Source organism: Salmo salar, chromosome ssa05 (assembly GCF_905237065.1).
Source record: "Salmo salar chromosome ssa05, Ssal_v3.1, whole genome shotgun sequence".
Lineage (NCBI taxonomy): Eukaryota > Metazoa > Chordata > Actinopteri > Salmoniformes > Salmonidae > Salmo > Salmo salar.
The window spans coordinates 23,127,785-23,153,432 of record NC_059446.1 but is presented as its reverse complement, the minus strand read 5'-3'; the positions used below and the strand labels follow the sequence as shown (position 1 = coordinate 23,153,432).

The 25,648-nt window shown below is 42.3% G+C and overlaps 2 protein-coding genes across 4 annotated transcripts in view; both read left to right on the top strand.

Moving 5' to 3' along the window:
• Positions 1–23,751, top strand: part of btk (Bruton agammaglobulinemia tyrosine kinase) — a 24,173-nt gene extending 422 nt beyond the window's left edge. Inside the window, exons 1-19 of one of the 3 annotated variants that reach the window (XM_014199023.2) lie at positions 2,292–2,501; positions 7,698–7,765; positions 8,200–8,366; positions 8,606–8,710; positions 9,737–9,818; positions 10,020–10,148; positions 10,702–10,760; positions 10,884–11,071; positions 16,612–16,674; positions 17,087–17,141; positions 17,467–17,543; positions 19,745–19,872; positions 20,159–20,233; positions 20,530–20,701; positions 21,408–21,627; positions 22,443–22,507; positions 22,673–22,791; positions 23,012–23,169; positions 23,411–23,751. In XM_014199023.2, the coding sequence (XP_014054498.1) occupies positions 8,226–8,366; positions 8,606–8,710; positions 9,737–9,818; positions 10,020–10,148; positions 10,702–10,760; positions 10,884–11,071; positions 16,612–16,674; positions 17,087–17,141; positions 17,467–17,543; positions 19,745–19,872; positions 20,159–20,233; positions 20,530–20,701; positions 21,408–21,627; positions 22,443–22,507; positions 22,673–22,791; positions 23,012–23,169; positions 23,411–23,482 (1,908 nt within the window). In that variant the 5' untranslated portion in view covers positions 2,292–2,501; positions 7,698–7,765; positions 8,200–8,225 and the 3' untranslated portion in view covers positions 23,483–23,751. Of the gene's footprint in view, positions 1–2,291; positions 2,502–7,697; positions 7,766–8,199; positions 8,367–8,605; positions 8,711–9,736; positions 9,819–10,019; positions 10,149–10,701; positions 10,761–10,883; positions 11,072–16,611; positions 16,675–17,086; positions 17,142–17,466; positions 17,544–19,744; positions 19,873–20,158; positions 20,234–20,529; positions 20,702–21,407; positions 21,628–22,442; positions 22,508–22,672; positions 22,792–23,011; positions 23,170–23,410 lie in introns of those variants that run through there. The other 2 variants (XM_014199022.2, NM_001139938.1) reach the window with 2 other exon arrangements.
• A 462-nt stretch (positions 23,752–24,213) lies between these two features.
• Positions 24,214–25,582, top strand: timm8a (translocase of inner mitochondrial membrane 8 homolog A (yeast)). The gene is made up of 2 exons (XM_014199088.2): positions 24,214–24,454; positions 24,845–25,582. Exons 1-2 carry the CDS (start codon positions 24,338–24,340, stop codon positions 25,004–25,006), a joined length of 279 nt encoding a protein of 92 aa, XP_014054563.1. The 5' UTR covers positions 24,214–24,337; the 3' UTR covers positions 25,007–25,582.
• The last annotated feature ends 66 nt before the right edge of the window (positions 25,583–25,648 follow it).

Here is a 25,648-nt window from a genome sequence, read left to right as displayed (position 1 = left end):
CAATTTGGTCTCTTTTGGTGAGGTTTCAACCAGAAATGGGACTATGTAAAGCATGAATGATAGTAAGCTACCATTACATTGGGAGGACATTGGGAGCTCCAACATTGAAGCAAGATTGACATTTCTGGACTTTCACTATCATATCCAAAGCAGCAACATTGTTAAATCAAATTTCTTGTTCATGAAAATGTCTCTTAGTGATGGAAAATGTCCAAACAAACTACAGACTATCATTCATGTATCATTCCTAAGTATCTCTATTAGATGTTCATTCATTGTCCAGGCCTGTCTTGGACACATTGTATGTTGGAGGGTGGATGATGCCCACATGCATATCAAAGAACATGTAGTCGTTACTGTTTTCCCCTTCTTCATATTAAAGGCATTTCCCTTAATGCAATATGTACAATATTTTGCCAATGAATGAGTTACAATGCACATTGGATAGCAGTGGAGTGATTGGAAATAGAAAACAAACACTCATGTTCATCCTTAAACTTCATTTTTACTTTTCCACTGTCCATGCTCTTATGTTTACATTTCACAGTGGAGAGTTTTGGAGCTGGATATTAAACATGAATTACTTAATATTAATTTGATAACATACACAGTGTACGAAACATAAGGAACACATCTTTCCATGACATAGACTGACCAGGTGATTCCAGATGAAAGCTATGATCCCTTATTGATGTCACTTATTAAATCCACTTCAATCAGTGTAGATGAAGGGAGGAGACAGGTTAAAGGATTTTTAAGCCTTAAGACAATTGAGACATGGATTGTGTATGTGTGGCATTCAGAGGGTAATGGGCAAGACAAAATATTTAACTGCCTTTGAACTTGGTATGGTCATAGGTGCCAGGCACTCCCGTTTGTGTGTGTCGAGAACTGCAATGTTGCTGGGTTTTTCACGCTCAATAGTTTCCCGTGTGTATCAAGAATGGTCCACCACCCAAAGGACATTCAGCCAACTTGAGACAACTGTGGGAAGTATTGGAGTCAACATGTGCCAGCATCCCTGTGGAACACTTTCTACACCTTGCCCCGACGAATTGAGGCTCAATATTAGGAAAGTGTTCTTAATGTTTTGTGCACCCAGTGAATGTTGGTCTGTGCAATTTCAGCAATATCCCTGAAACATTGATGCAAAGAAATTGCAAGCTGACAGCTGCCTTCGCTTCTACAAAGTACAGTCACCCCGCTATGCAGTACGTCTTCTTGAACCATTTCCTTTAGTAGCTGGTATGTTACATTAAGGAAGAAAGTAGGGTTTGTAAAGCCAAGATCTGTTTGTATGTTTTGGCCTGCTTGTATTATCTGAGGATGTGAGGAACCCTTCTGCCTAAATATCTTCACATGGAGAGTTTCCTTTTGTGGTCAGAGACCCACTGAGTGTGTATGTGTCACTACAAAAGTAACCTCTTCATGTAAAGACACACACACACACACACACACACACACACACTTATCAGACAGGAAACGTCCAGAGAGCATATGTTGCAAGGTTCCTGTTATCAACAAACTAACACTTTCATTGGAAGGGAGTGTGTCATTGAAAAGAAGACAAAGTACTCCATAAAATGATACTGAACCCATGTATGTTACTGTGCACAAAGTCTGTATTCCTCTTCACCATTGGTTGGTCGATTTAGGAGACATCCTCAGTGTTATTGATTGGATGCTGTGTCCCTGGCATTTTGTTTATCCCACATTGAGGCTTGTATCAAACAAATAAATACTTTGGTGGTATGTTGTTAGTAGTATGTATTATACTATGTGTTAGTAGTATTATGACAGGGTCAAGAGAGGAAGAGGAGATGTAACAGTAACCAGTTGAACCACAGTGGCGCCACTGATATTTTCCAACATTGTCTCTTTTTCTTTAGCATTGCAGTGCAACACTGTTGCAACTTCCCTATAAATTCTACTGTGTCAGCCCAAGTGACTCAAGCCCTTTAGAAAAAACCCTAGCACTTGTGTGGCTGACAGGCTAAACACGACTGTTGTAATACAAGATATTACGATTGATAGGACAGCTGCAGCCACTAAAGAGACACATTTCTATTTGCTCTACCTAGCAGCTTTAGGTCAGTGTTTTACCCAGGCTTATATCTGCATGTAAACAACCTATGTTTGAAATATTGTGTGGACTGCACAATATGAGCTTTTAGCAGAGGCAAGGGGTTTGATTATGTGTCAAAGAGGATTATTTGTAACATTACACTAAATTATAATACTGTTGTTGACATACTGCACAGTATCAAAATCAGCTAGCTAGTGTGAAAATAAATATTACACTCATGGCTAGTCGGGTGTGTCTACCATCTCGTGGTGTGAAAAGAGAGGGGGTATCAGCAGCAGATGCAACCAGGAAGTGAGAAGGAGGGTGTTTAAAATAGTCTGAGCTGAGCTGAGTGAACTTGTATCATGGAGATAGCAGGTAGAGGGACCTTAACGATTCAGCTCTTTTGAATATATCTACGGTATAAGGAACATGGGTGAGTTAGAGTTGGTGAGAAATGTTTTGTCGTTACATGTCTGTGACATTGAGGTATTCCTTTTTTGAGTGCTGTGTTCATTTTAGGACACTGCCTATGTTAAAAGAGAACTAGAAGGTTATATTGATGATGCAGGCAGGGAACTATACATGGTTGCTTGGACTTTGAAATAATTCCTCATTGGGGTTAAGTCATTTGGGGTTAAGTCAGTTATTTGAAAGAAAAAAAACTATGTCATTGATTCTGTGGCCTATATGAAAGGGAAGGTCAAGTAGATCAAATACTATTGAATACTTGATATGTATGCTTGATTTAGTTTGCCAACGTTTGCAGTGTATCCAATGGAATAGTACCAAAAACCACAAGATACCAGTAAATCTAGAGTACCTCAAATACAAAGTATTTAACATATGTATGAATTTGGACCCAGGTCTTCTACATGGTGAACAATGGCATTTTCATGCTTTATGTTATCAGATGATCATACTCTGTACATTTGTGGTCTGTGGTATCAGCTGAGGTGACATCACCACACCAGTGTCCATAGTGGAGCCATTATCCTGATCCCCAGATAATTAACAAATATCTGTCGCTATCTCTCTATTTGTCAAACTTGCTTTCCTTCCGTCTGATGCTGGAATGAATCAATAGAGGCCTTGTTTTGTGTGGAAGGTTGACAGTGGTGTGGTTGACCAACCCAGCAAGGTGCAATGAGCCTCTCTTGTGGTAGATATAAAGAAGAGCATAGGAATCCTATTCTCTGTGTCCTGCGTTTTCTACAATATGGACCTATTTCTCCCCATGTTTCATGAGTTCAACAAAGTATTGTCACTTCAATAGAACTGCATTACCAAAAATAAAGTTTGTGGACATTCATCAAATAAAAGGGATAGTGTATGCCAGCATGCCAACAGAGATACACATTATTTTGCACTAAGCAATACTAACGCTAAACTGTAAGTCAATGAAACCAAATCCTTAGTGAACTTTCCCTTTAACAATATCAGACATGAGAGTATAAGCATTGGCAACAATTGTAGGTGGGGAAAGGTTTGCGAGGTGTAGCCAATAATGTCATGCCTTCATCGTATGGGGAAAAGAGAGGGTCAATGTGTTATGGAACATACAAATTAAATGAAATAAAAAGTCACGTGCGCCAAATATAACAGGTGTAGATCTTACAGTGAAATGCTTACAAATGAGCCCCTAACCAACAATGCAATACAAATAAGAATAATAAATAAAAGTAACAGGTAAATAAAGAGCAGCAGTAAATTAATAATAGCAAGACTATATACAGGGGGGTACAGAGTCAATGTGCGAGGGCACCGGTTAGTTGAGATAATTGCAGTCCCCAGTCCACCTGGCCGTGCTGCTGCTCCAGTTTCAACTGTTCTGCCTGCGGCTATGGAACCCTGACCTGTTCACCGGACGTGCTTGTTGCACCCTCGACAACTACTATGATTATTATTATTTGACCATGCTGGTCATTTATGAACATTTTAACATTTTAACATCTTGACCATGTTCTGTTATAATATCCACCCTGCACAGCCAGAAGAGGACTGGCCACCCCTCATAGCCTGGTTCCTCTCTAGGTTTCTTCCTAGGTTTTTGGCCTTTTCTAGGGAGTTTTTCCTAGGGAGTTTTTCCTAGCCACCGTGCTTCTTTCACATGCTTTGCTTGCTGTTTGGGGTTTTAGGCTGGGTTTCTGTACAGCACTTTGAGATATCAGCTGATGTACGAAGGGCTATATAAAAATAAATTTGATTTGATTTGATAATTGAGGTAATATGTACATGTAGGTGACTATGCATAGATGATAACAAGAGAGAGTAGCAGCGGTGTAAAAGAGGGGGAGGGCAATGCAAAAGTCTGGGTAGCCAATTGATTAGATATTCAGGAGTCTTATGGCTTGGGGGTAGAAGCTGTTTAGAAGCCACATGGACCTAGACTTGGCGCTCCGGTACTGCTTGCCGTGCGGTAGCAGAGAGAACAGTCTATGACTAGGGTGGCTGGAGTCTTGCACAATTTTTAGGGCCTTCCTCTGACACCGCCTGGTATAAAGGTTCTGGATGGCAGGAAGCTTTGCCCCAGTTATGTACTGGGCAGTACGCACTACCCTCTGTAGTGCCTTGCGGTCGGAGGCCAAGCAGTTGCCATACCAGGCGGTGATGCAACGCGTCAGGATGCTCTCGATGGTGCAGCCGTAGAACCTTTTGAGGATCTGAAGACCCATGCCAAATCTTTTCAGTCTCCTGAGGGGGAATAGGTTTTGTCGTGCCCTTTTCACGACTGTCTTGGTGTGCTTGGACCATGTTAATTTGTTGGTGATGTGAACACCAAGGAACTTGAAGCTCTCAACCTGCTCCACTATAGTGCAGTCGATGAGAATGGGGGCGTGCTCTGTCCTCTTTTTCCTGTAGTCCACAATCATCTCCTTTGTCTTGATCACGTTGAGGAAGAGGTTGTTGTTGTCCTGGCACCACACGGCCAGGTCTCTGACCTCCTCCCTATAGGCTGTCTTGTCGTTGATCAGGCCTACTACTGTTGTGTCATCAGCAAACTTAATGATGGTGTTGGAGTCGTGCCTGGCCGTGCAGTCATGAGTGAACAGGGAGTACAGGAGGGGACTGAACACGCACCCTTGAGGGGCCCCTGTGTTGAAGATCAGCGTGGCGCATGTGTTGTTACCCACCCTTACCACCTGGGGGCGGCCCGTCAGGAAGTCCAGGATCCAGTTGCAGAGGGAGGTGTTTAGTCCCAAGGTCCTTAGCTTATTGATGAGCTTTGAGGGCACTATGGTTTTGAACGCTGAGCTGTAGTCAATGAATAACATTATCACATAGGTCTTCCTTTTGTCCAGGTGGGAAAGAGCAGTGTGGAGTGCAATAGAGATTGCATCATCTGTGGATCTGTTAGGGCAGTATGCAAATTGGAGTGGGTCTAGGGTTTCTGGGATAATGGTGTTGATGTGAGCCATGACCAGCCTTTCAAAGCACTTCATGGCTACAGATGAGAGTGCTACGGGTTGGTAGTCATTTAGGCAGGTTACCTTAGTGTTCTTGGGCACAGGGACTATGGTGGTATGCTTAAAACATGTTGGTATTACAGACTCAGACAGGGAGAGGTTGAAAATGTCAGTGAAAACACTTGCCAGTTGGTCAGCGCATGCTCGCAGTACACGTCCTGGTAATCCGTCTGGCCCTGCGGCCTTGTGAATGTTGACCTGTTGAAAGGTCTTACTCCCATCGGTTGCGGAGAGCGTGATCACACAGCCTTCCAGAACAGCTGGTGCTCTCATGCATGTTTCAATGTTATTTGCCTCGACGCAAGCATATAAGTAGTTTAGCTCGTCTGGTAGGCTCGTGTCACTGGGCAGCTCTTGGCTGTGCTTCCCTTTGTAGTCTGCAATGGTTTGCAAGCCCTGCCACATCCAACAAGCGTCAGTTTCGGTGTGGTACGATTCGATCTAAGCCTGTATTGACACTTTGCCTGTTTGATGGTTCATCGGAGGGCATAGCGGGATTTCTTATAAGCTTCCGGGTTAGAGCGGTAGCTCTAACTCAGTGCGAATTTCGCCTGTAATCCATGGCTTCTGGTTGGGGTATGTATGTATGTACGGTCACTGTGGGGACGACGTCATCGATGCACTTATTGATGAAGCCAATGACTGATTTTGTGTACTCCTCAATGCCATTGGAGGAATCCCAGAACATATTCCAGTCTGTGCTAGCAAAACAGTCCTGTAGCTTAGCATCTGCTTCATCTGACCACTTTTTTATTGATCGATTCACTGGTGCTTCCTGCTTTAATTTTTGCTTGTCAGCAGGAATCAGGAGGATAGAATTATGGTCAGATTTGCCAAATGGAGGGCGAGGGAGAGCTTTGTATGCGTCTCTGTGTGTGGAGTAAAGGTGGTCCAGAGTTTTTTCCTTCTGGTTGCACATTTAATGAAGAGACCGATTTAAGTTCTTGCATTAAAGTCCCGGCCACTAGGAGCGCCGCCTCTGGATGAGTGTTTTCCTGTTTGCTTATGGCGGAATACAGCTCATTGAGTGCGGTCTTAGTGCCAGCCTCAGTCTGTGGTGGTATTTAGACAGCTACGAAAAATACAGACGAAAACTCTCTCGGTAGATAGAGTACCTCATGATAAACTGTAGACCACACTAACTCAGGCGAGCAAAACCTTGAGACTTCTTTAGATATCGTGCACCAGCTGTTATTTACAAAATACATAGTCCGCCGCCCCTTGTCTTACCAGACGCCACTGTTCTATCCTGCCGGTACATCGTATAACCAGCCAGCTGTATGTTGATAATGTCGTCGTTCAGCCACGACTCCGTGAAGCATAAGATATTACAGTTTTGAATGTCCCGTTTTGTAGTTTAATCTTCCGCGTGGGTCATCGATTTTATTTTCCAAAGATTACACATTTGCTAGCAGAATGGAAGGCAGTGGGGGTTTATTCGATCGCCTACGAATTCTCAGAAGCACTCTGGCCCATTTTTCTCCGCCTTCTCTTCATGCAAATGATGGGGATCTGGGCCTGTTCCCGGGAAAGCAGCATATCATTCACGTCGGGCTCATCGTTAAAGGAAAAAAAGGATTCTGCCAGATCATGATGAGTAATCGCAGTTCTGATGTCCGGAAGTTATTTTCGGTCATAAGAGATGGTAGCAGCAACATTATGTACAAAATAAGTAAAAAAATAAGTTACAAACAATGCAAAGAAATGAACAAAAACACATTTGGATAGGAACACCTAAATTGTCAGCCTTCTTCTCTGGCACCATCTTACAAATGTAGGATCTTAATTTGATCACACTGTTGCTGGAGAACTTTCCTGCAATGCAGGACATTTAAAACCTTTTCAGGTTCCACTTTGAAATTTCAGACTTCATTTTCCCGTATGTATCAATGTATCAACTCGTACAAAAATGTCCATTAATTATAATCCACATAATAATTCACATTTCCTGTAGCTGCAGTATTACTTTCCTGCTGTAGCAAACTGGATCAAATTAAGATCCTACATCTGTAGAGAAGCAGGAAGATGTGGGTAAAGGAAACAGTTGTGCTACAACGAAGGAGGAAACATTGGCAGGAGCACTCATGCAAACCAGGGGTTAATATATACACACTGATATCTGCTCCGGATCACATCTGTTACTATCTGTTTCTATCTGCTTTCAGATCTATGCTGTAGATCTATGCTTTAGATCTATGCTGTAGTGACACAGCGCAGAGTTCATGAAGAGTAGGTAAGTAGTTAGTCGTATAAGGACCTGGGGGAAGTTGGTCTTATAGTTTTATAGTTTTACCTTCCCAAAATCCTAACCTTAACCATGAGAGATGACAATGTAAAAAACTGACCTTAGGGCAGTGTCTAGAGGGCAATGTTACACTACTCTGTTAAGCACTGTGGAAACTTGTGATAAGCTGAGTTTCAGGTAAATACCTGTACAGTACACCATTAATAAAATGATGTTGTTCATGATTTATCCAATGGAGAACAGTCAACTACACGTTTCCTCCAGTAGCTACGGTCACTAGCAAGGTTTGCTACAGCACTTGATGTGGTTGAAGCTGCTGGTCTCTTTATCCCCCATTAGGCCTTGAATGCATGGGACCAAAACATTTTATACCTTCTTCCATCTCTGACTGTAGCTGTTAAGTTGACTTGCCTTTTCTCCAGGTAGGGGGAGAACATCTGATCAGACCATGTCAGACAATCTCTTGGAAGAGATCTTTATAAAACGCTCCCAGCAGAAGAAGAAGACCTCCCCTTTAAACTTCAAAGAGAGGCTATTCATCCTCACACAGGACAAGATCGCCTACTACGACTATGATCTGGAAAAAGGGGTATGTACTCGTAGCCTGGATCTGTTTGTGCTGATCTGGGACCAGGTTAATGTACTGTATGTTTTCATTATAGACATTGACCATAACCCAAGCGTAGTTTAATACTATAACAATTCTATCATACTACGCTTGGCTCCCACAAATATACTGCAGTACCTGTATTGTTGGTCATCTCAATAGGTCTGGGTCTAGTAGTCCTGCCGTTCCCCCACTCACTGTAATCCTTGTCCTCTGTGCAGAAAAAGAAGGGGTTGAAAGGCACCGTGGGCATCGATAAGATCAAGTGTGTGGGGACAGTACAGCCGGAGCCCAGTGCCCCCGCGGAGCGCCAGTACCCGTTCCAGGTGAGCTACTGCTGGTCCTAGATCAGTTAACATTCTGTAGCTCTTACCAACGAGATTAACACAACCACAGATCTCAGACCTGTGGATGTTTTAGTTCACTCTCTCTTCTTCTGGTGTCCTGTTACGATAATTCTGTGTGGCAGTAAAAAGAGAATGCACTCCACTGTTGCTCCAGTTGAGTGACATCAGATGACCTCTAGATACTGTAGATTTTAATGAAGCATACGTGTTGTGCTTCCTTTAACTCTCTGACACTATTCTCCAGGCATTTACTTTGCTCAGTCTTAGTTGACGTTCCAGTTAGCCCTGGGCGAAAAGCATGCAGGGTGAAAAGCCCATAGAGACTATTCAGGTAGCTTTGAGGTGAAAAGGGATATACTGCATCTTCCTAAGAGAAACTAATTTACCCAGCAGTGCAGAAATAGTTAACATGCTAAAAGTGAAATCTATCGCAAGAGAGGAACTCATTTACCCAGCAGTGCAGAAATGGTTAACATGCTGAAAGTCAATCTACCCCAACAGAGAAACTAATTTATCCAGCAGTGCAGAAATGGTTAACATGCTGAAAGTCAGTAAGAAGAAGTGAAAACGACTCTCTTGACAGTGGAGACCGAGCTGAACTGAGGGTTTCAACAACAGCGCAGGTGTCACCACAGTAGACATGGTGACTAAGCAGCAAATGATATTACAGCCTCTATAAAGACACAGGAAATACCCAATATATTTGCATACCCCTAAATGTGGAGTTTGTGGGACGGGTGGCAGCAAGGCTCAGAAGCACAATAAGCTAACCTAATGTAGCAGGCATTTATTTATCTCCAAAGCAGTAACCTATGGTCATTGCTTGCTATATAGCACAAACAGATCTGAGAGCAGGTTCAGAAAATAGTGTTTTCGTCCCTATTGTTGTGATAAAATCAATACTTCTACACTATTGTATTGCTTTGATGTGTACGGCCTGACCTGGTACTACTCTTCACCAACTGAAGAAACAGCTGTTTCTCTCTATCCCTCAATTTACCACAGATAATCTACGATGAGGGCCCACTTTACATATTCGCCAAGAGTGACGAGGTCCGAAAGCAGTGGATCCACAAGCTGAAGCATGGTCAGTATGCAGCATTATCAAACACCTAGCACTAAAGTGTCCGACGAAGAATAGACAAAGGGAGACATGAGATACCACAAACATTTCCTTACGGCCCATAATCTACTAGCCCCATTGTTTAGTCAGATCTAGGTGTCTATGCAAATTGCCAGTGTTGATCCAATGTAAATGTCGTCCCACATTCTGTGCCGCCATGTTAAGTGGTGCGTTTCAACAAGGACCTGATGCAGAAGTACCACCCATGCTTCTGGATGGATGGCATGTGGCAGTGCTGCCAGCAGGAAGTCAAACAAGCCATGGGCTGCAGGGTGCTGGAGAACAAGAATGTAGGTCAGTAATGTGGTGGGAAAGCCATCAATAAAACTGGCAGTAAAAAGAGTATGTGTTCTCTACCAGCTTATGTAATTAGGAAGTAAATGGGAACATTTTACTTAAAGCTTGCAGGTATAATGCACTATGATGCTGTTATAATGCATTGCAGAACCATATATTCAGATATATCTCAATATATGGCTCTGATGCATTGAAAGATGTGTATGATGTATGATGATGATGTCTTATAATGCATGTATGATGTCTTATAATGCATGTATGATGTCTTATAATGCATGTATTATGTCTTTATAATGCATCTATGATGTCTTATAATGCATCTATGATGTCTTATAATCATCTCATAATGACCCAGACTAATACCAGCCATTTTGTATCAGTATAAATGTTGATACATAGAGAGACATACTTATATAACCATTTAAAGCTTGTACCTGCAGGCTTGAAGTGATAACAAGTAACTGAGGAAATAAGTATTATAGGAAACGGCAGAGAAGCATAAATTGTAGTCACAGAGAACAAAACATGAAGCACTCCCTTTCCCTTATAGGGGTTTCAAAGGGGTCTCGGAGACAATCCAGAAAACCCCTTCCACCTACGCCAGAAGAGGTCTGTCTTACATGTTCTCGCCACTCTTGCGTTCAGTTACAGTATCTCTACTTCTGATTGATAAAGGAAAGATATACAGTATCACCCGTCTTTATCAATGTTGTCTCCCATCCCATTTTTTAGGAGAAACATTTGAGGCCTTTACCTCCACAGCCTCCCGAGGAGCCTGCGCTCACCACAGGCATGACAGTGGTCGCTGAGTACGAGTACACACCCTCCACGCCCCAGGATCTGGAGCTGAGGAAGGATGAGGAGTACATCATTCTGGAGATGTCTGACTCCAACTGGTGGAGGGCCAGGGACAAATATGGGTGAGAGAGGCAGAGAGGAAATCGAGAAGAGACAGATGGAGGAAGGGTTGTTTAAGAAAGTTGAAGCTCATTTTCTGCATTTCTATACAATTTATGCTCATTTTAAAATGCTATTTGGAGAACAGCAAAAATGGCCCCAGCTATTATCACTTTAGCTTCATTCACCTCAGTCAATCTACAAACACATAGCCTATTAGATATACAATTAGCCACTACACATGAACTCACATTTAATACATACAGAGGGATCTGTTATCAGAAAAGGTATTTTATTAAAAGAAGGTAAACAAATAGTTTTGCTTTACAGAACAATGTTCTTTGCAGTTTTACAGTATATTCCCTGCAATTCTACACATTTTGCCATGGGGTGGGGAGAAAGTGTTCCAGTTTTAAAGCTAATTTCATGCAATTCTCCACATTTATCCTTGACTTACGCCATGCTATTATGATATCTGAGTGAGAGTGACTAACAAAATCAATGGGGGCCCCTGGAGGTCAGGGCCCCTGTTTGAATAGCTGGCTAGACTAACTAGACTAATTAAAATAAAATAAAAAAATTTGCTGACATGGGCTAATTGAGTAACTGCTAGTGATTGACATACACTGAGTATACCAAACATTAGGGACACCTTCCTAATATTGAGTTGCACCACCCACCTTTTGCTCTCAGAACAGCCTTAATTTGTCTGGGCATGGACTATACAAGGTCCATGTTGACTCCTATGCTTCCCACAGTTGTGTCAAGTTGGCTGGATGTCCTTTGGGTGGTGGACCATTCTTGATACACACGGGAAACTGTTGAGTGTGAAAAACCCAGCAGTGTTGCAGTTCTTGACACAAATCGGTGCGCCTGGCACCTACTACCATACCTCGTTCAAAGGCACTTAAATATTTTGTCTTGCCTATTCACCCTCTGAATGGCACACACACAATCCATTGTCTCAAGGCCTAAGGATCCTTCTTTAACCTGTCTCCTCCCTTCATCTACACTGATTGAAGTGGATTTAACCTCCCTGGGCAAGGTGGGACGCTTGTCAACAGCCAGTGGAATCGCGTGGCGCGAAATACAAATACCTCATAAATGCTATAACTTCAATTTCTCAAACATATGACTATTTTACACCATTTTAAAGACAAGACTCTCGTTAATCTAACCACATTGTCCGATTTCAAAAAGGCTTTACAGCGAAAGCAAAACATTAGATTATGTCAGGAGAGTACCCTGCCAAAAATAATCACACAGCCATTTTCAAAGCAAGCCTATATGTCACAAAAACCAAAACCACAGCTAAATGCAGCACTAACCTTTGATGATCTTCATCAGACGACACTCCTAGGACATTATGTTATACAATACATGCATGTTTTGTTCAATCAAGTTCATATTTATATCAAAAACCAGCTTTTTACATTAGCATGTGATGTTCAGAACTAGCATACCCACCGTAAACTTCCGGTGAATTTACTTAATTACTCACGATTAACGTTCACAAAATACATAACAATTATTTTAAGAATTATAGATACAGAACTCCTTTATGCAATCGCGGTGTCAGATTTTAAAATAGCTTTTCGGGCGAAAGCACATTTTGCAATATTCTGAGTAGATAGCCCAGCCATCACGGCTAGCTAATTTGACACCCACCAAGTTTGGCCCTCACCAAACTCAGATTTACTATAAGAAAAATTGGATTACCTTTGCTGTTCTTCGTCAGAATGCACTCCCAGGACTTCTACTTCAACAACAAATGTTGTTTTGGTTCGAAATAATCCATAGTTATATTGAAATAGCTCTGTTTTTTTCATGCGTTCAGGTAACTATCCGAAGGGTGACGCGCGAGCGCATTTCGTGACCAAAAAAATCTAAATATTCCATTACCGTACTTCGAAGCATGTCAGACGCTGTTTAAAATCAATTTTTATGCGATTTTTCTCGTAAAATAGCGATAATATTCCAACCGGGCGACGTTGTATTCGTTCAAAGAGAGAAAGAAAAACATGGAGAATTCACATGAACGCGCATCTCCAGTGTCACTGTTCTCAGCCGGACCACTCACAAAATCTCCTGCTGTTTTTCGCCCAGAGACTGGAGAGACGTCATGCCACAACAGGTTCAAGTGACATAATTAAGGGACATAGCTTTTACCTAGAAAGAGCAGATGCTCTTAATGTTTTGTGCACTCGCCTCCCAGTGGGCAAAACTTGGTTGCAATCATTATGACAATATTATGTGAAGTTGTTCAGGTTGTACACTGTTTGTAAAGGAGCAAGTCTTTTAGCAACCAGTAAAATGTAACCAGTTTACAACCTGAAAATGATACCATTATGATGTTGAATGTTACCTGCTGGGCTGTGTGTTTGCTGGAAGAACACTTCTAAAACATAACACCTATCAACAAGAAAGCACAAGAAAAACACATTAAAAAAGCCCTGACTGACCCTTCGCCCGGCTGTGCTTCCCTTTCTAGTCTGTAATGGTTTGCAAGCCCTACCACATCTGACAAGCGCCAGAGCCGGTGTAGTACAATTCGATCTTAGTCCTGTATTGACGCTTTGCCTGTTTGATGGTTCGTCGGAGGGCATAGCGGGATTTCTTATAAGCTTCTGGGTTAGAGTCCCGCTCCTTGAAAGCGGAAGCTCTAGCCTTTAGCTCAGTGCGGATGTTACCTGTAATCCATGGCTTCTGGTTGGGGTATGTATGTACGGTCACTGTGGGGACGACATCATCGATGCACTTATTGATGAAGCCAATGACTGATTTTGTGTACTCCTCAATGCCATTGGAGGAATCCCGGAACATATTCCAGTCTGTGCTAGCAAAACAGTCCTGTAGCTTAGCATCTGCTTCATCTGACCACTTTTTTATTGATCGAGTCACTGTTGCTTCCTGCTTTAATTTTTGCTTGTAAGCAGGAATCAGGAGGATATAATTATGGTCAGATTTGCCAAATGGAGGGCGAGGGAGAGTTTTGTATGCGTCTCTGTGTGTGGAGTAAAGGTGGTCCAGAGTTTTTTCCTTCTGGTTGCACATTTAACATGCTGACAGAAATGAAGAGACCGATTTAAGTTCTTGCATTAAAGTCCCCGGCCACTAGGAGCGCCGACTCTGGATGAGCGTTTTCCTGTTTGCTTATGGCGGAATACAGCTCATTGAGTGCGGTCTTAGTGCCAGCCTCAGTTTGTGGTGGTATGTAGACAGCTACGAAAAGTACAGATGAAAACTCTCTTGGTAGATAGAGTACCTCATGATAAGCTGTAGACCACACTAACTCAGGCGAGCAAAACCTTGAGACTTCCTTAGAAATCGTGTACCAGCTGTTATTTACAAAATACATAGTCCGCCGCCCCTCGATTTTAAACATAACACCTATCAACTAGAAAGCACTAGAAAAACACATTAAAAAAGCCCTGACCGACCCTTGGCTCTGTAACAAAACAATGACACGCTTCCAAGAATAGAGATGAGGACTGGTGATATGATCAGTATACCAAGGTTATCTTAAAGGCACAGGTGCAATTAAAATGTTTTCATGATATGTGTGTTGTTTTAACATGCTGTAAGAATAACAATCATATACCTTTTATACATTATGGGCGACATTTTCATGATGCAAAGTAGTGATGATGAAAAACACAGTAAAACTCATTTTAATCTGGCAGTGTGATTTAATTTGATACTTTTCTTCAGAAATGTGTGTTTATGCATTGCTGAGATTACTAACTCAGTTAAATAATCATATTTTATAATGCATATTGTTGAGGAAAAGTGTTAAATTGAATCACACAGCTAGACTAAAATGTTTAGTTTTAATTAAGGTACAGTGAGGGAAAAAAGTATTTGATCCCATGCTGATTTTGTACGTTTGCCCACTGACAAAGAAATGATCAGTCTATAATTTTAATGGTAGGTTTATTTGAACAGTGAGAGACAGAATAACAACAAAAAAAATCCAGAAAAACGCATGTCAAAAATGTTATAAATTGACTTGCATTTTAATGAGGGAAATAAGTATTTGACCCCTCTGCAAAACATGACTTAGTACTTGGTGGCAAAACCCTTGTTGGCAATCACAGAGGTCAGACGTTTCTTGTAGTTGGCCACCAGGTTTGCACACATCTCAGGAGGGATTTTGTCCCACTCCTCTTTGCAGATCTTCTCCAAGTCATTAAGGTTTCGAGGCTGACGTTTGGCAACTTGAACCTTCAGCTCCCTCCACAGATTTTCTATGGGATTAAGGTCTGGAGACTGGCTAGGCCACTCCAGGACCTTAATGTCCTTCTTCTTGAGCCACTCCTTTGTTGCCTTGGCCGTGTGTTTTAGGTCATTGTCATGCTGGAATACCCATCCACGACCCATTTTCAATGCCCTGGCTGAAGGAAGGAGGTTCTCACCCAAGATTTGACGGTACATGGCCCTGTCCATCGTCCCTTTGATGCGGTGAAGTTGTCCTGTCCCCTTAGCAGAAAAACACCCCCAAAGCATAATGTTTCCACCTCCATGTTTGACAGTGGGGAGGGTGTTCTTGGGGTCATAGGCAGCATTCCTCCTCCTCCAAACACGGCGAGTTGAGTTGATGCCAAAGAGCTCCATTTTGGTCTCATCTGACCACAACACTTTCACCCAGTTGTCCTCTGAATCATTCAGATGTTCATTGGCAAACTTCAGACGGGCATGTATATGTGCTTTCTTGAGCAGAGGGACCTTGCGGGCGCTGCAGGATTTCAGTCCTTCACGGCGTAGTGTGTTACCAATTGTTTTCTTGGTGACTATGGTCCCAGCTGCCTTGAGATCATTGACAAGATCCTCCCGTGTAGTTCTGGGCTGATTCCTCACCGTTCTCATGATCATTGCAACTCCACGAGGTGAGATCTTGCATGGAGCCCCAGGCCGAGGGAGATTGACAGTTCTTTTGTGTTTCTTCCATTTGCGAATAATCGCACCAACTGTTGTCACCTTCTCGCCAAGCTGCTTGGCAATGGTCTTGTAGCCCATTCCAGCCTTGTGTAGGTCTACCATCTTGTCCCTGACATCCTTGGAGAGCTCTTTGGTCTTGGCCATGGTGGAGAGTTTGGAATCTGATTGATTGATTGCTTCTGTGGACAGGTGTCTTTTATAAAGGTAACAAACTGAGATTAGGAACACTCCCTTTAAGAGTGTGCTCCTAATCTCAGCTCGTTACCTGTATAAAAGACACCTGGGAACCAGAAATCTTTCTGATTGAGAGGGGGTTAAATACTTATTTCCCTCATTAAAATGCAAATCAATTTATAACATTTTTTACATGTGCTTTTCTGGATTTTTGTTGTTGTTATTCTGTCTCTCACTGTTCAAATAAACCTACCATTAAAATTATAGACTGATCATTTCTTTGTCAGTGGGCAAACGTACAAAATCAGCAGGGGATCAAATACTTTTTTCCCTCACTGTATGTTTTTCACAGATGTGAACTGTTGTGCAGCATGAAAACGTCACCCTGTGTCTTTAACATACTAAATGTACATTGACTTATCAGGAGATTGTGTGTGGCCTTCCTTTGCAGCAAGGAGGGATACATTCCCAGTAATTACGTTGTGGAGGCTGGAAATGAACTGGAAAAGTTTGAGTGAGTATGGAATTCTCTTGCTACAAAACATTGACTATTAAACATTGCATTACAATGATAGGATTACATCTGAAACCCTACACCTCTCTAATCCTGTGGGAACCAAAAATAATGAGGTACCAAGTCACCACACCTTCCGAACACATTAAATCCCTGCAGGGCCGTGTTCAGTGGGGCACACAACAGAAAACCTTTCAAAACGTTTTGCAACTGGATGCGAAAATTTGCATTTCTTATTGGATGAATCAAGGTAGTCCCTCCCTGTTTCAATCCGTTTTCTTCCATTTAGTGCCTAATTAACACGATTCAGCAGAATACTGCCTCATGTGACCTACTTTAATACCCGTTGCTATGAGGTCTGGTTAACCATAGTGGTTTATAACATGCACATTTCACCTTTTCTTTTTCCCAGCTGGTACTGCAAGAGCATGAACCGTAGCCAGGCAGAGGAGCTGTTGAAGACAGAGGTAATCTCAATGAAAAAACAAACATCTGTAACATACAGTATCAGTTGACATACCACTGTTCCTCTCCTTCGCTTACACCAGCAACACAAGTGGATGCACTGCATTTAAAATCATTGAGAATAACACAAAAGTTATTTCCATTGTGGTCCTCTGATCTGTGGTCCTTATACCATTAGCTATGGGCACTAATTTTAGCTATGGGCACCATCATCTGTCAAATAGCTTAGAATGACAGAACATTGCTGTGGGATACTCACAAAGCAATACTGCCTCTGCTTTGTATGTACCTCTGCTATTGAGGTTATTGTTTTTTCTTTTTTCCCAGAACAAAGATGGTGGTTTCTTAGTACGAGACTCAAGCAAAGCTGGGAAGTACACCGTTTCTGTGTTCACCAAGGGCGGGTGAGTTTATCAAGGGCAGACAGACGGGGCATGGCTCACTGTGTCTGCGTCCCAAATGGCAACCTATTCCCTTTATGGTCCAATACTTTTGACCAGAGCCCAGGGGGTGCTATTTGGGACGCATCCTGTGTGTAGGCCTATCCACTAGTCAAAACCGTGAATGCGTCCAAAATGGTACACAATTCTTTATGTAGTGCACTACTTTTGACCATATGGCTCTGGTCTAAAGTAGTGCACTACATAGGAATTGGATGCAATGTCAAACACAGACCATAAATGGAAAGTCAAAAGAAGAACGGCTCAGCAGTAGATATTGAAAGCGAAAACAGCCGCCTGCAGAGGAAGAGAGATGTAAATGTCTCCATGCAAAACCAGGATTATTCTTTCTGCACAACCTTTCAAAGGGCTTGGGTCAAAAGTACCACACTATATATGGCAGGAGTATTCAAATGTTCTACCTGAAACTGTTGGTGTCCCAGGCAATGTTTCCTCCCAAAAAAATTGGCACTGAGCAAATTTAATTTACTGTGAGCACTGAGGCTGTGAACACTGAGGCTGTACCCGCTTTAAGTTATAGTTTTTACTGTGGCCAAGTAGGCTACTGTGGCTATTTGATCATAATGTAGGCCTACCAGAGTGGCCTACCATAAAAAAAACATGGAGAAAAATGCATCCCATAACATCTGAACAGGAAATATCTGTTCTATTATTCAGCCTACAGCAGCAGCAATGTGTGGTGTTCAATGAGAGTTTTGAAAAAACATGCAGGGCTTGACATTAACCTGTTTATCGACTAGTCCTTCAGACAGGTGATGGAAAATGGTGTGTTGTTTGATGCAAGAACCCACTTTACAAAATAGCATTCATTATTATTCCCATACCATTATTACAGAGAATCAGACACATTATGCTACCCTCAACCTATTGGCTACTTAGCTTATTCAAGCCTGTCTCAAAATACAACACAGCCCCTTTAAGACATAAAAAAGTTATTGACCTGACTTGCTTTTCAAAGATGGCTAGAAATGCACACATTTTGTGCTCTTGTAGGAAGCAACCACTCCCAAATTGTTGAGTAGAAATTAGCTATAACTGGGCTAATAACTCACTTACTAGCAAATAATATGAACAAATGTGCACAGGTGGCTACATGCAGCTCTCGCTTTGATCTCAAAACAAGCGCATCTACTCTTGACTGCTCACGCTGTAAGCACAGTCCAGTTCAAAGTGAATGGCACAGATCCATATGGCAATGGCTATTTGCATATAGGCCTACTGCAGCTCTGATTGGTTATGGTGCAGTGGTCTGTGTAGAATACAGGCCTGAATTGTGCCTGTCAATGCAATTGAATCCTACTTCAATGCGCTCTGCCTACAAGGCGTTCTGCCTACAAGAAAATCTCTTAAACAGTTAGTTAAGTCCTGCATAGTTCATTTTGTTTGGGTATGTGACATTGAAAGTGGCTAATATTACATTGATTTGAGCACAATTCTCACAGTAGAGCAAAACGTTGATAGTGTTAACAAAAGTGGAAAACTCTAGAAAGTTGAGTAAAGTTCAATCTCGTGCTTCTCTGCGCGGGTTTATATTTCTTCTGCGTGGCAGTCCGAGGGGAGCTACACGCCCGCGCACACACGCAGCTTAGAGGGAACATTGGTCCCAGGTCTAAATCAATCCCTGATTTATAGGGGAATCATTTTTTTTAAAGCAGTGGAACTAGCTTCGAGGTCCAAGTTTGAATTTGCAAGATATAGGGAATAGGGTGCCATTTTGGATGCAATCAATGTGTCAGTGAACAGAGCATCTTGTTGTTACTTTCAGATTCACAGCCCATGAAAATAAACAAAACTATTAAAGGGACATTACACTCCAATATCAACGACCCAGCTATACACCACAATAATTTTTTTTACAAAAGAGATAAGAACTATGTAATTTCTAGGTTTGCAGTGCTTATCTTTTACATTAATTTGGGGTTGAGGCATATAACTAGATCTACACAACCAAGGGCGTGGGATGTAGATTCAATGGTATTAGGCTACTTTTGAGGTCTAAAAGCATCTGACAAACTTTGATTTTGGAATGTTGTGTCCCTTTAAATTCCTATCCCTTTAACACAACCTAGTAACTCTCCTCACTCACACCAAACATAACCCTCCTAACGCAAACCAAACCAAACACTACTCACTGTTCCCATTAGGGAGACTGCGGGTAACTGCAGACACTACAACATCTGCACCACCCAACAAGGCCAGTTCTACTTGGCAGAGAAGCACAATTTCAGCAGCATCCCAGACCTCATTAACTACCACCAGCACAATGCAGCAGGTACAACTAACCCCAACTAAGGTTTTCAAAATTCCAGTAACTTTCCTAAAATTCCCAGGTTTTCCAAAAATCCTGGTTGGAAGGTTCCAGATTTCCTTCTTATTCCCTCCTGATTCCGGGAATTTTCCAACCGAGATTTCTTGAAAACCAGGACATTTTGGGAAACTAACCGGAAATGTGCAACCCTACCCCAACACATCACTTCATATCCATCTGTGTAACAGTGCAGGTTCATCATGATGAACTACAGAACTTAAGATATATTGTCCATCATGTCCCATTCCAGGTATGGTCAGCAGGCTGAAATACATTGTGTCAAGTCGTGCAAAAAATGCCCCTTCCACAGCAGGGCTTGGTTATGGTGAGTGTGCTCTTTCAATACATTTCTATTGAGAGAGTATGATGTATATACTATAGCCTGGTGGTCCGGTCTGTTTGTGTTCTGGCCAACTCCTCTCTGTCTGTGTTGTCAGGCTGAAGATATGTAGCTGTATCACTTGACAACAATAGAATAGTTGGTCGTGGCACATACAATATGGGACCAGACTAGTGCAGTAACAGAAACCCTTATGACTGACTTTGAGAAATGCTATCTGTAGCTTGACTGCTAACATGAGTAAACGTTGTGTTCCTTCCATTTGTTGTTTTGTCCTCCAGGGGTATGGGAGATTGACCCACGCCACCTCACCTTCATCAAGGAGCTGGGCAACGGGCAGTTTGGAGTGGTGAAGTATGGGAAGTGGCAGGGCCAGCATGACGTGGCCATCAAGATGATCAAGGAGGGCTCCATGTCTGAAGACGACTTCATAGAGGAGGCCAAAGTCATGATGTAAGCAAAGCTCTTTCTATCTCAGAGGGGTGCAGTCAGTGGACTATGGTGTCAAATGTATTAAATGAATGCTCAATTTCAATTCAACCCCTAGCTCCTACTACCATACCTGCTACACCGAAGGCACGTGTGCTGATGTCAATCAAATCGTATTTGTCACATACATATAGGTAGAGGTAAAGTGACATAGGGACTAGAGCCATAGGGACTAGATCCATAGGTAGAGATATATCCAGAGCTTTGGAGGCTGCTGAGAAGAGGACGGCTCATAATAATGGCTGGAACGGAGTTAATGGAATGGCATCAAACACATTGATAGCATTCCACTAATTCCGCTCCAGTCATTACCATGAGGCCGTCCTCCCCAGTTAAGATGCCAGCTACCTCCTGTGGACAAGAGGTACAGTATTTAGAGTCATATATGGTAACAGCTCTACCTTGTCCCCTGCTGAAATTGTCCTCATATGGGTCAGTCGAATTGTAAAATTCCGTGAACTTTCAATAAATTCCCTGGTTTTCCAAAAACCCTGGAGGATTCTGGATTTCCTGCTTATTCCCTCCTGATTCTGGGAATACTCCAAATGGGATTTCGGAAAAAACAGGGAATCTATTGAAAGTTCTCAGAATTTTGCAACCTTAGACAATAGTGTCGCACCAATTTAGCCTACAACACATGCTTAAACTCGTCTCTTTTCACTTGAACTAGGAAGCTCCGCCATGAGAACTTGGTTCAGCTGTATGGCGTGTGCACCAAACAAAGGCCCATCTACATTGTCACAGAGTTCCTCTCCAACGGCTGCCTACTCAGCTATCTGCGGGAAGGCCTGAAGCAGCATCCATCCCCCATCCAGCTCCTGGAAATGTGTAAAGACGTCACAGAGGGCATGGCCTACCTGGAGGCTCAGCAGTACATCCACAGAGACCTGGTAAGATATTATAATTGTTGTTGAAATTCTACACAGGGACACTCGAAGTCAATCTTAAATGATTCATTGTTTATTATCAGCGCGCTGGAGAGGTTCCAACCAACTCAATGCACCAAGTACACATGTCGATCAGGAGCAGTCCTGTTAGATCCTTATATACTGGTTACAGACACGTTGCATAGGTATAGTTCATAGTATTGGTTCCGGCATGTGTCTGGCACCGTCTCCCATCTTAACTTATAGTACTTTTTTTTTTTTTACCTTTATTTAACTAGGCAAGTCAGTTAGGAACAAATTCTTATTTTCAATGACGGCATAGGAACAGTGGGTTAACTGCCTTGTTCAGGAGCAGAACAACAGATTTTGTACCTTGTCAGCTCGGGGATTCGATCTTGCAACCTTTGGGTTACTAGTCCAACGCTCTAACCACTAGGCTACGCTGCCACCCCAAATTCTGGGCATTCTGCCAGATGGTCCAAAGGAGGAGGACATGTCGCCCATACCCTCATATCTTTACTAAGCACAGGCAGGAACCAAGGATTATTTACGACACTAAGATAAGATTTACATTTTCAAGGCTGATAAACATTTCCATCACATACTTATAAGTCAAATAGCTTGGGTTTTGCCATTTCCACTTTTGGGACTATTCCACTGACTCCCTTTTGGGACTATTACACTGATTGTTCAAACTAAATCAAGCGCAGCTCACGTATTTGAAAGACACAGCAGGCCTGATCCTGACATGGTACTACTACTATCCTATACTAAAAAAAACTGGGCCCAAATAACACATACTCTGTTCTGTTTCTCAGGCTGCAAGAAACTGCTTGGTAGATACCAATGGGACCATTAAAGTCACTGACTTTGGACTGTCGAGGTAAACGACTGTGATTGTTGTACTTGAATCTGGCAGCTTTTACAAAAAAGCACACACTGCAGAAATACCTGACAAATAAATCAAATCTACAGTTGATTCTTACAGCAATATTATGTCATTCGAGCTACTTTCATGACAAGTTGACAACTCTCCCTGTCATTTCAGGTATGTCCTGGATGATGAGTACACCAGCTCTGCAGGCTCCAAGTTCCCAGTGCGCTGGTCTCCTCCTGAGGTCCTGCTCTACTGTAAATTCAGCAGCAAGTCAGACATCTGGGCTTACGGTTTGTATAGGCCTCCTATCTTAGCTCAGATCCAGGTCCCAAGTCTGTTTGAGCTGTCTTGTCAACTTGGTATGGTTGTTGTCACACCAATGACCATATGAGTTGGCGAGAGCGAACAGATCTGGGAACAGGCTACAGCTATTTAGCCTTTATTCACTAACTATTTATTCCTCTGCTGATCATTTAATAAATATTGACAAGGTTACCTTGCTCTCCATAGGGGTCTTAATGTGGGAGGTCTACACCTTAGGGAGGCTTCCCTACGAACGGTTAAACAACAATGAGATAGTGGAACAGGTGTCCCGAGGCCATCGCCTCTATCGCCCCCAGTTGGCCAACGACAGAGTCTACACCATCATGACCAGCTGTTGGCTGGATGTACGTACAGTATAAAGTAGCCAGCATAATGCCTGGTCCCAGATCTGTATATTCTGTTTTGCCAAATTTCATGGTCATTGTCAAACCAAGTTTGCAAAACAGCACAGTTCAGGGATCAGGCTAGATGAGTGGGGGTCAAAGATAAATGTCATTGGAATGGACATGTCAGCTTGACAGCTTCTAATCTAAAACAGTTTACCTCACCCTCATGTCTTGTCTTTCCTCTTGCATTGACTGGCAGAAGGCGGACGAGAGACCCACCTTTCAGGAGCTGTCGGTGACTGTTCAGGACTTGCTCTATGAGCTCCAGTAGATCCAACCACCACATTCTGAGATTGAAACACAGTTCGCAGACTCATCCCTCTGGCAGATACACTTCCTCATGCAGAGCAGACTCGAGGCTTCATCCCCTCAGGGCCTCATTCATTCTGTGCATCAGCCATTGAGGAGCCTGCTTTAGGAGAAGTAGATAAAACTGTTAAAGGATCAGCCATCCTATGGGAGAGCTGAGAGATGCTATATGGTTGAACATGGGACTCCCATGATAAACTCCAGTTGTGAAATAAAATATTATTTGATGAATGTATCTGTTGGTTATTGAGAACATGCTAGATATGAAAAGTTGTTCCTTATTTATTTTGTATGTTTTCTTTTATTACTATCATTGGTGAACTGCATTCAATAATACATACATACATACATACATACATACATACATACATACATACATACATACATATAGAGGCCTATCTGTTTCTGTAAGATTTCATGTTTCTTTTCTATGTCTAGCCACTGAAATGTATAGTAAGAAGAAATACCCTTTATCAACTGAAAATGTAGCTATGTTCTTTCATTAAATTATTGAGAAAGAACAGTAGCCTACCTTGCAGTGTCTGAGCCTCAGTATCTTAGAGAAACATATTGTATATAATGACAAAATGGATAAAGTCGATCAAGCTTAATAACAAAATGTTTGGTGACTATAGTATGTCCCCACATCCAATGGAATTTACTGTTCTTAGCGGCGCACTTTCTGATTGGTCCAGCACTCTTCCGTTTCCTGTGACGCGCAAGTCGATTCACACACGTGAAGGTCAGGAACTGCAGTCAATCGTTTACAATTACCACATAATTGTACATTTCTGTCTAATTTACAAGCGATTTGTGCATGAACATGGAAAACCAAGGAGCCACAGCAGACCCTCAGCTTCAGCAATTCATCGAAATCGAGTCCCAAAAACAAAGGTTTCAGCAGTTGGTCCATCAGATGACTGAAGTGTGTTGGGTAAGAAACGCTTCTGCAATGACAACTTGCTAGCTAGGTGAGCTACTGTAGCTAGCTACTTGAACATCTAGCGATCAAGTACATGAATGCATAAAAATTTACATAGTTTTCCAGTGATACATTGGACATGTAGGCTTCTTTATTGTACTAGCTAACTTGTAATGCCAGTATTTGTGGCTAAGTGCAAACGTTTGCTGCATTAAGCTAACTAGCTACAATAACTACGCTCCTGAATTAAGCTCCTACACAATCAACCACCTGTAGGGTACTCGCCTAAAATTGTTTGAGATGTGAACAAATTACTCATGCACGATACAATGTCTTCCACTTCATGTAATGACATGTGATCCAGCCAATGATTGAGCACCCGTCTACTCTGGTTCCTTACAGGAGAAATGCATGGACAAACCCGGGCCCAAGCTGGACTCCCGGACAGAGATCTGCTTTGTGAACTGTGTAGAGCGCTTCATTGACACAAGCCAATTCATCCTGAACAGACTCGAACAAACACAGAGGAGTAAGGGCTCCTTCTCAGAATCCATGTCAGAATAGTCTAGCAACAACCTCCACTGGATAGATTGACAAGACGCTGAACAGCCAATCAAGTTGTTTTACAGCAATGCCAGCTTTCTATATGGTGCAATGAGAACACTGTCCAATAACCAGGTGGGGAAGAAACAAGTCGTTTTGATAAGTGCCTCGGTTTTGCACCTTGTATCATGTCACCTAGCCAAGTCCTCTCTCACCTAGTGGGACATGAGATTAAGTGCAGTAATAACAATTCTGGTTGGTAGCTAGCTAATATCTTCATATTGTTGGTGTTTCTGAAACTGTGTAGTAAATTGAATGAGCCTGTTGCATGTCAATCATATCATGAAAACTGAGATGGGAGAACTTCATTAGTATGCTTTTATAACAAGCTTACCCAGCTGTTGAGGTTGTCCTGGGGCAGAAATAAAGAGCCAAAAATCTGGGACATTCAATTTGACACCGCGTCAGAAAGCCACAAAAACTCACTGCATTCAGTACCAAGTCAGAGTACGAACAATGTCTTGTTGGGAAAAGGGCACGATCTATGGCTGAAACAAGTGTTCCATTGTATATATGCAATAAACTAAAATCTTATTGCCTGCTTTGTCATCATTGGTACGGAGAAGAGAAAAAAAAAATGTATGAAATGTATGCATTCACTAC

Bases quoted from the DNA above. Each gene is read 5' to 3' on its own strand.
- timm8a (XM_014199088.2), top strand. From the start codon at position 24,338: ATGAACATGGAAAACCAAGGAGCCACAGCAGACCCTCAGCTTCAGCAA. The intron at 24,455-24,844 runs GTAAGAAACGCT...GGTTCCTTACAG, and splicing joins AGATGACTGAAGTGTGTTGG to GAGAAATGCATGGACAAACC.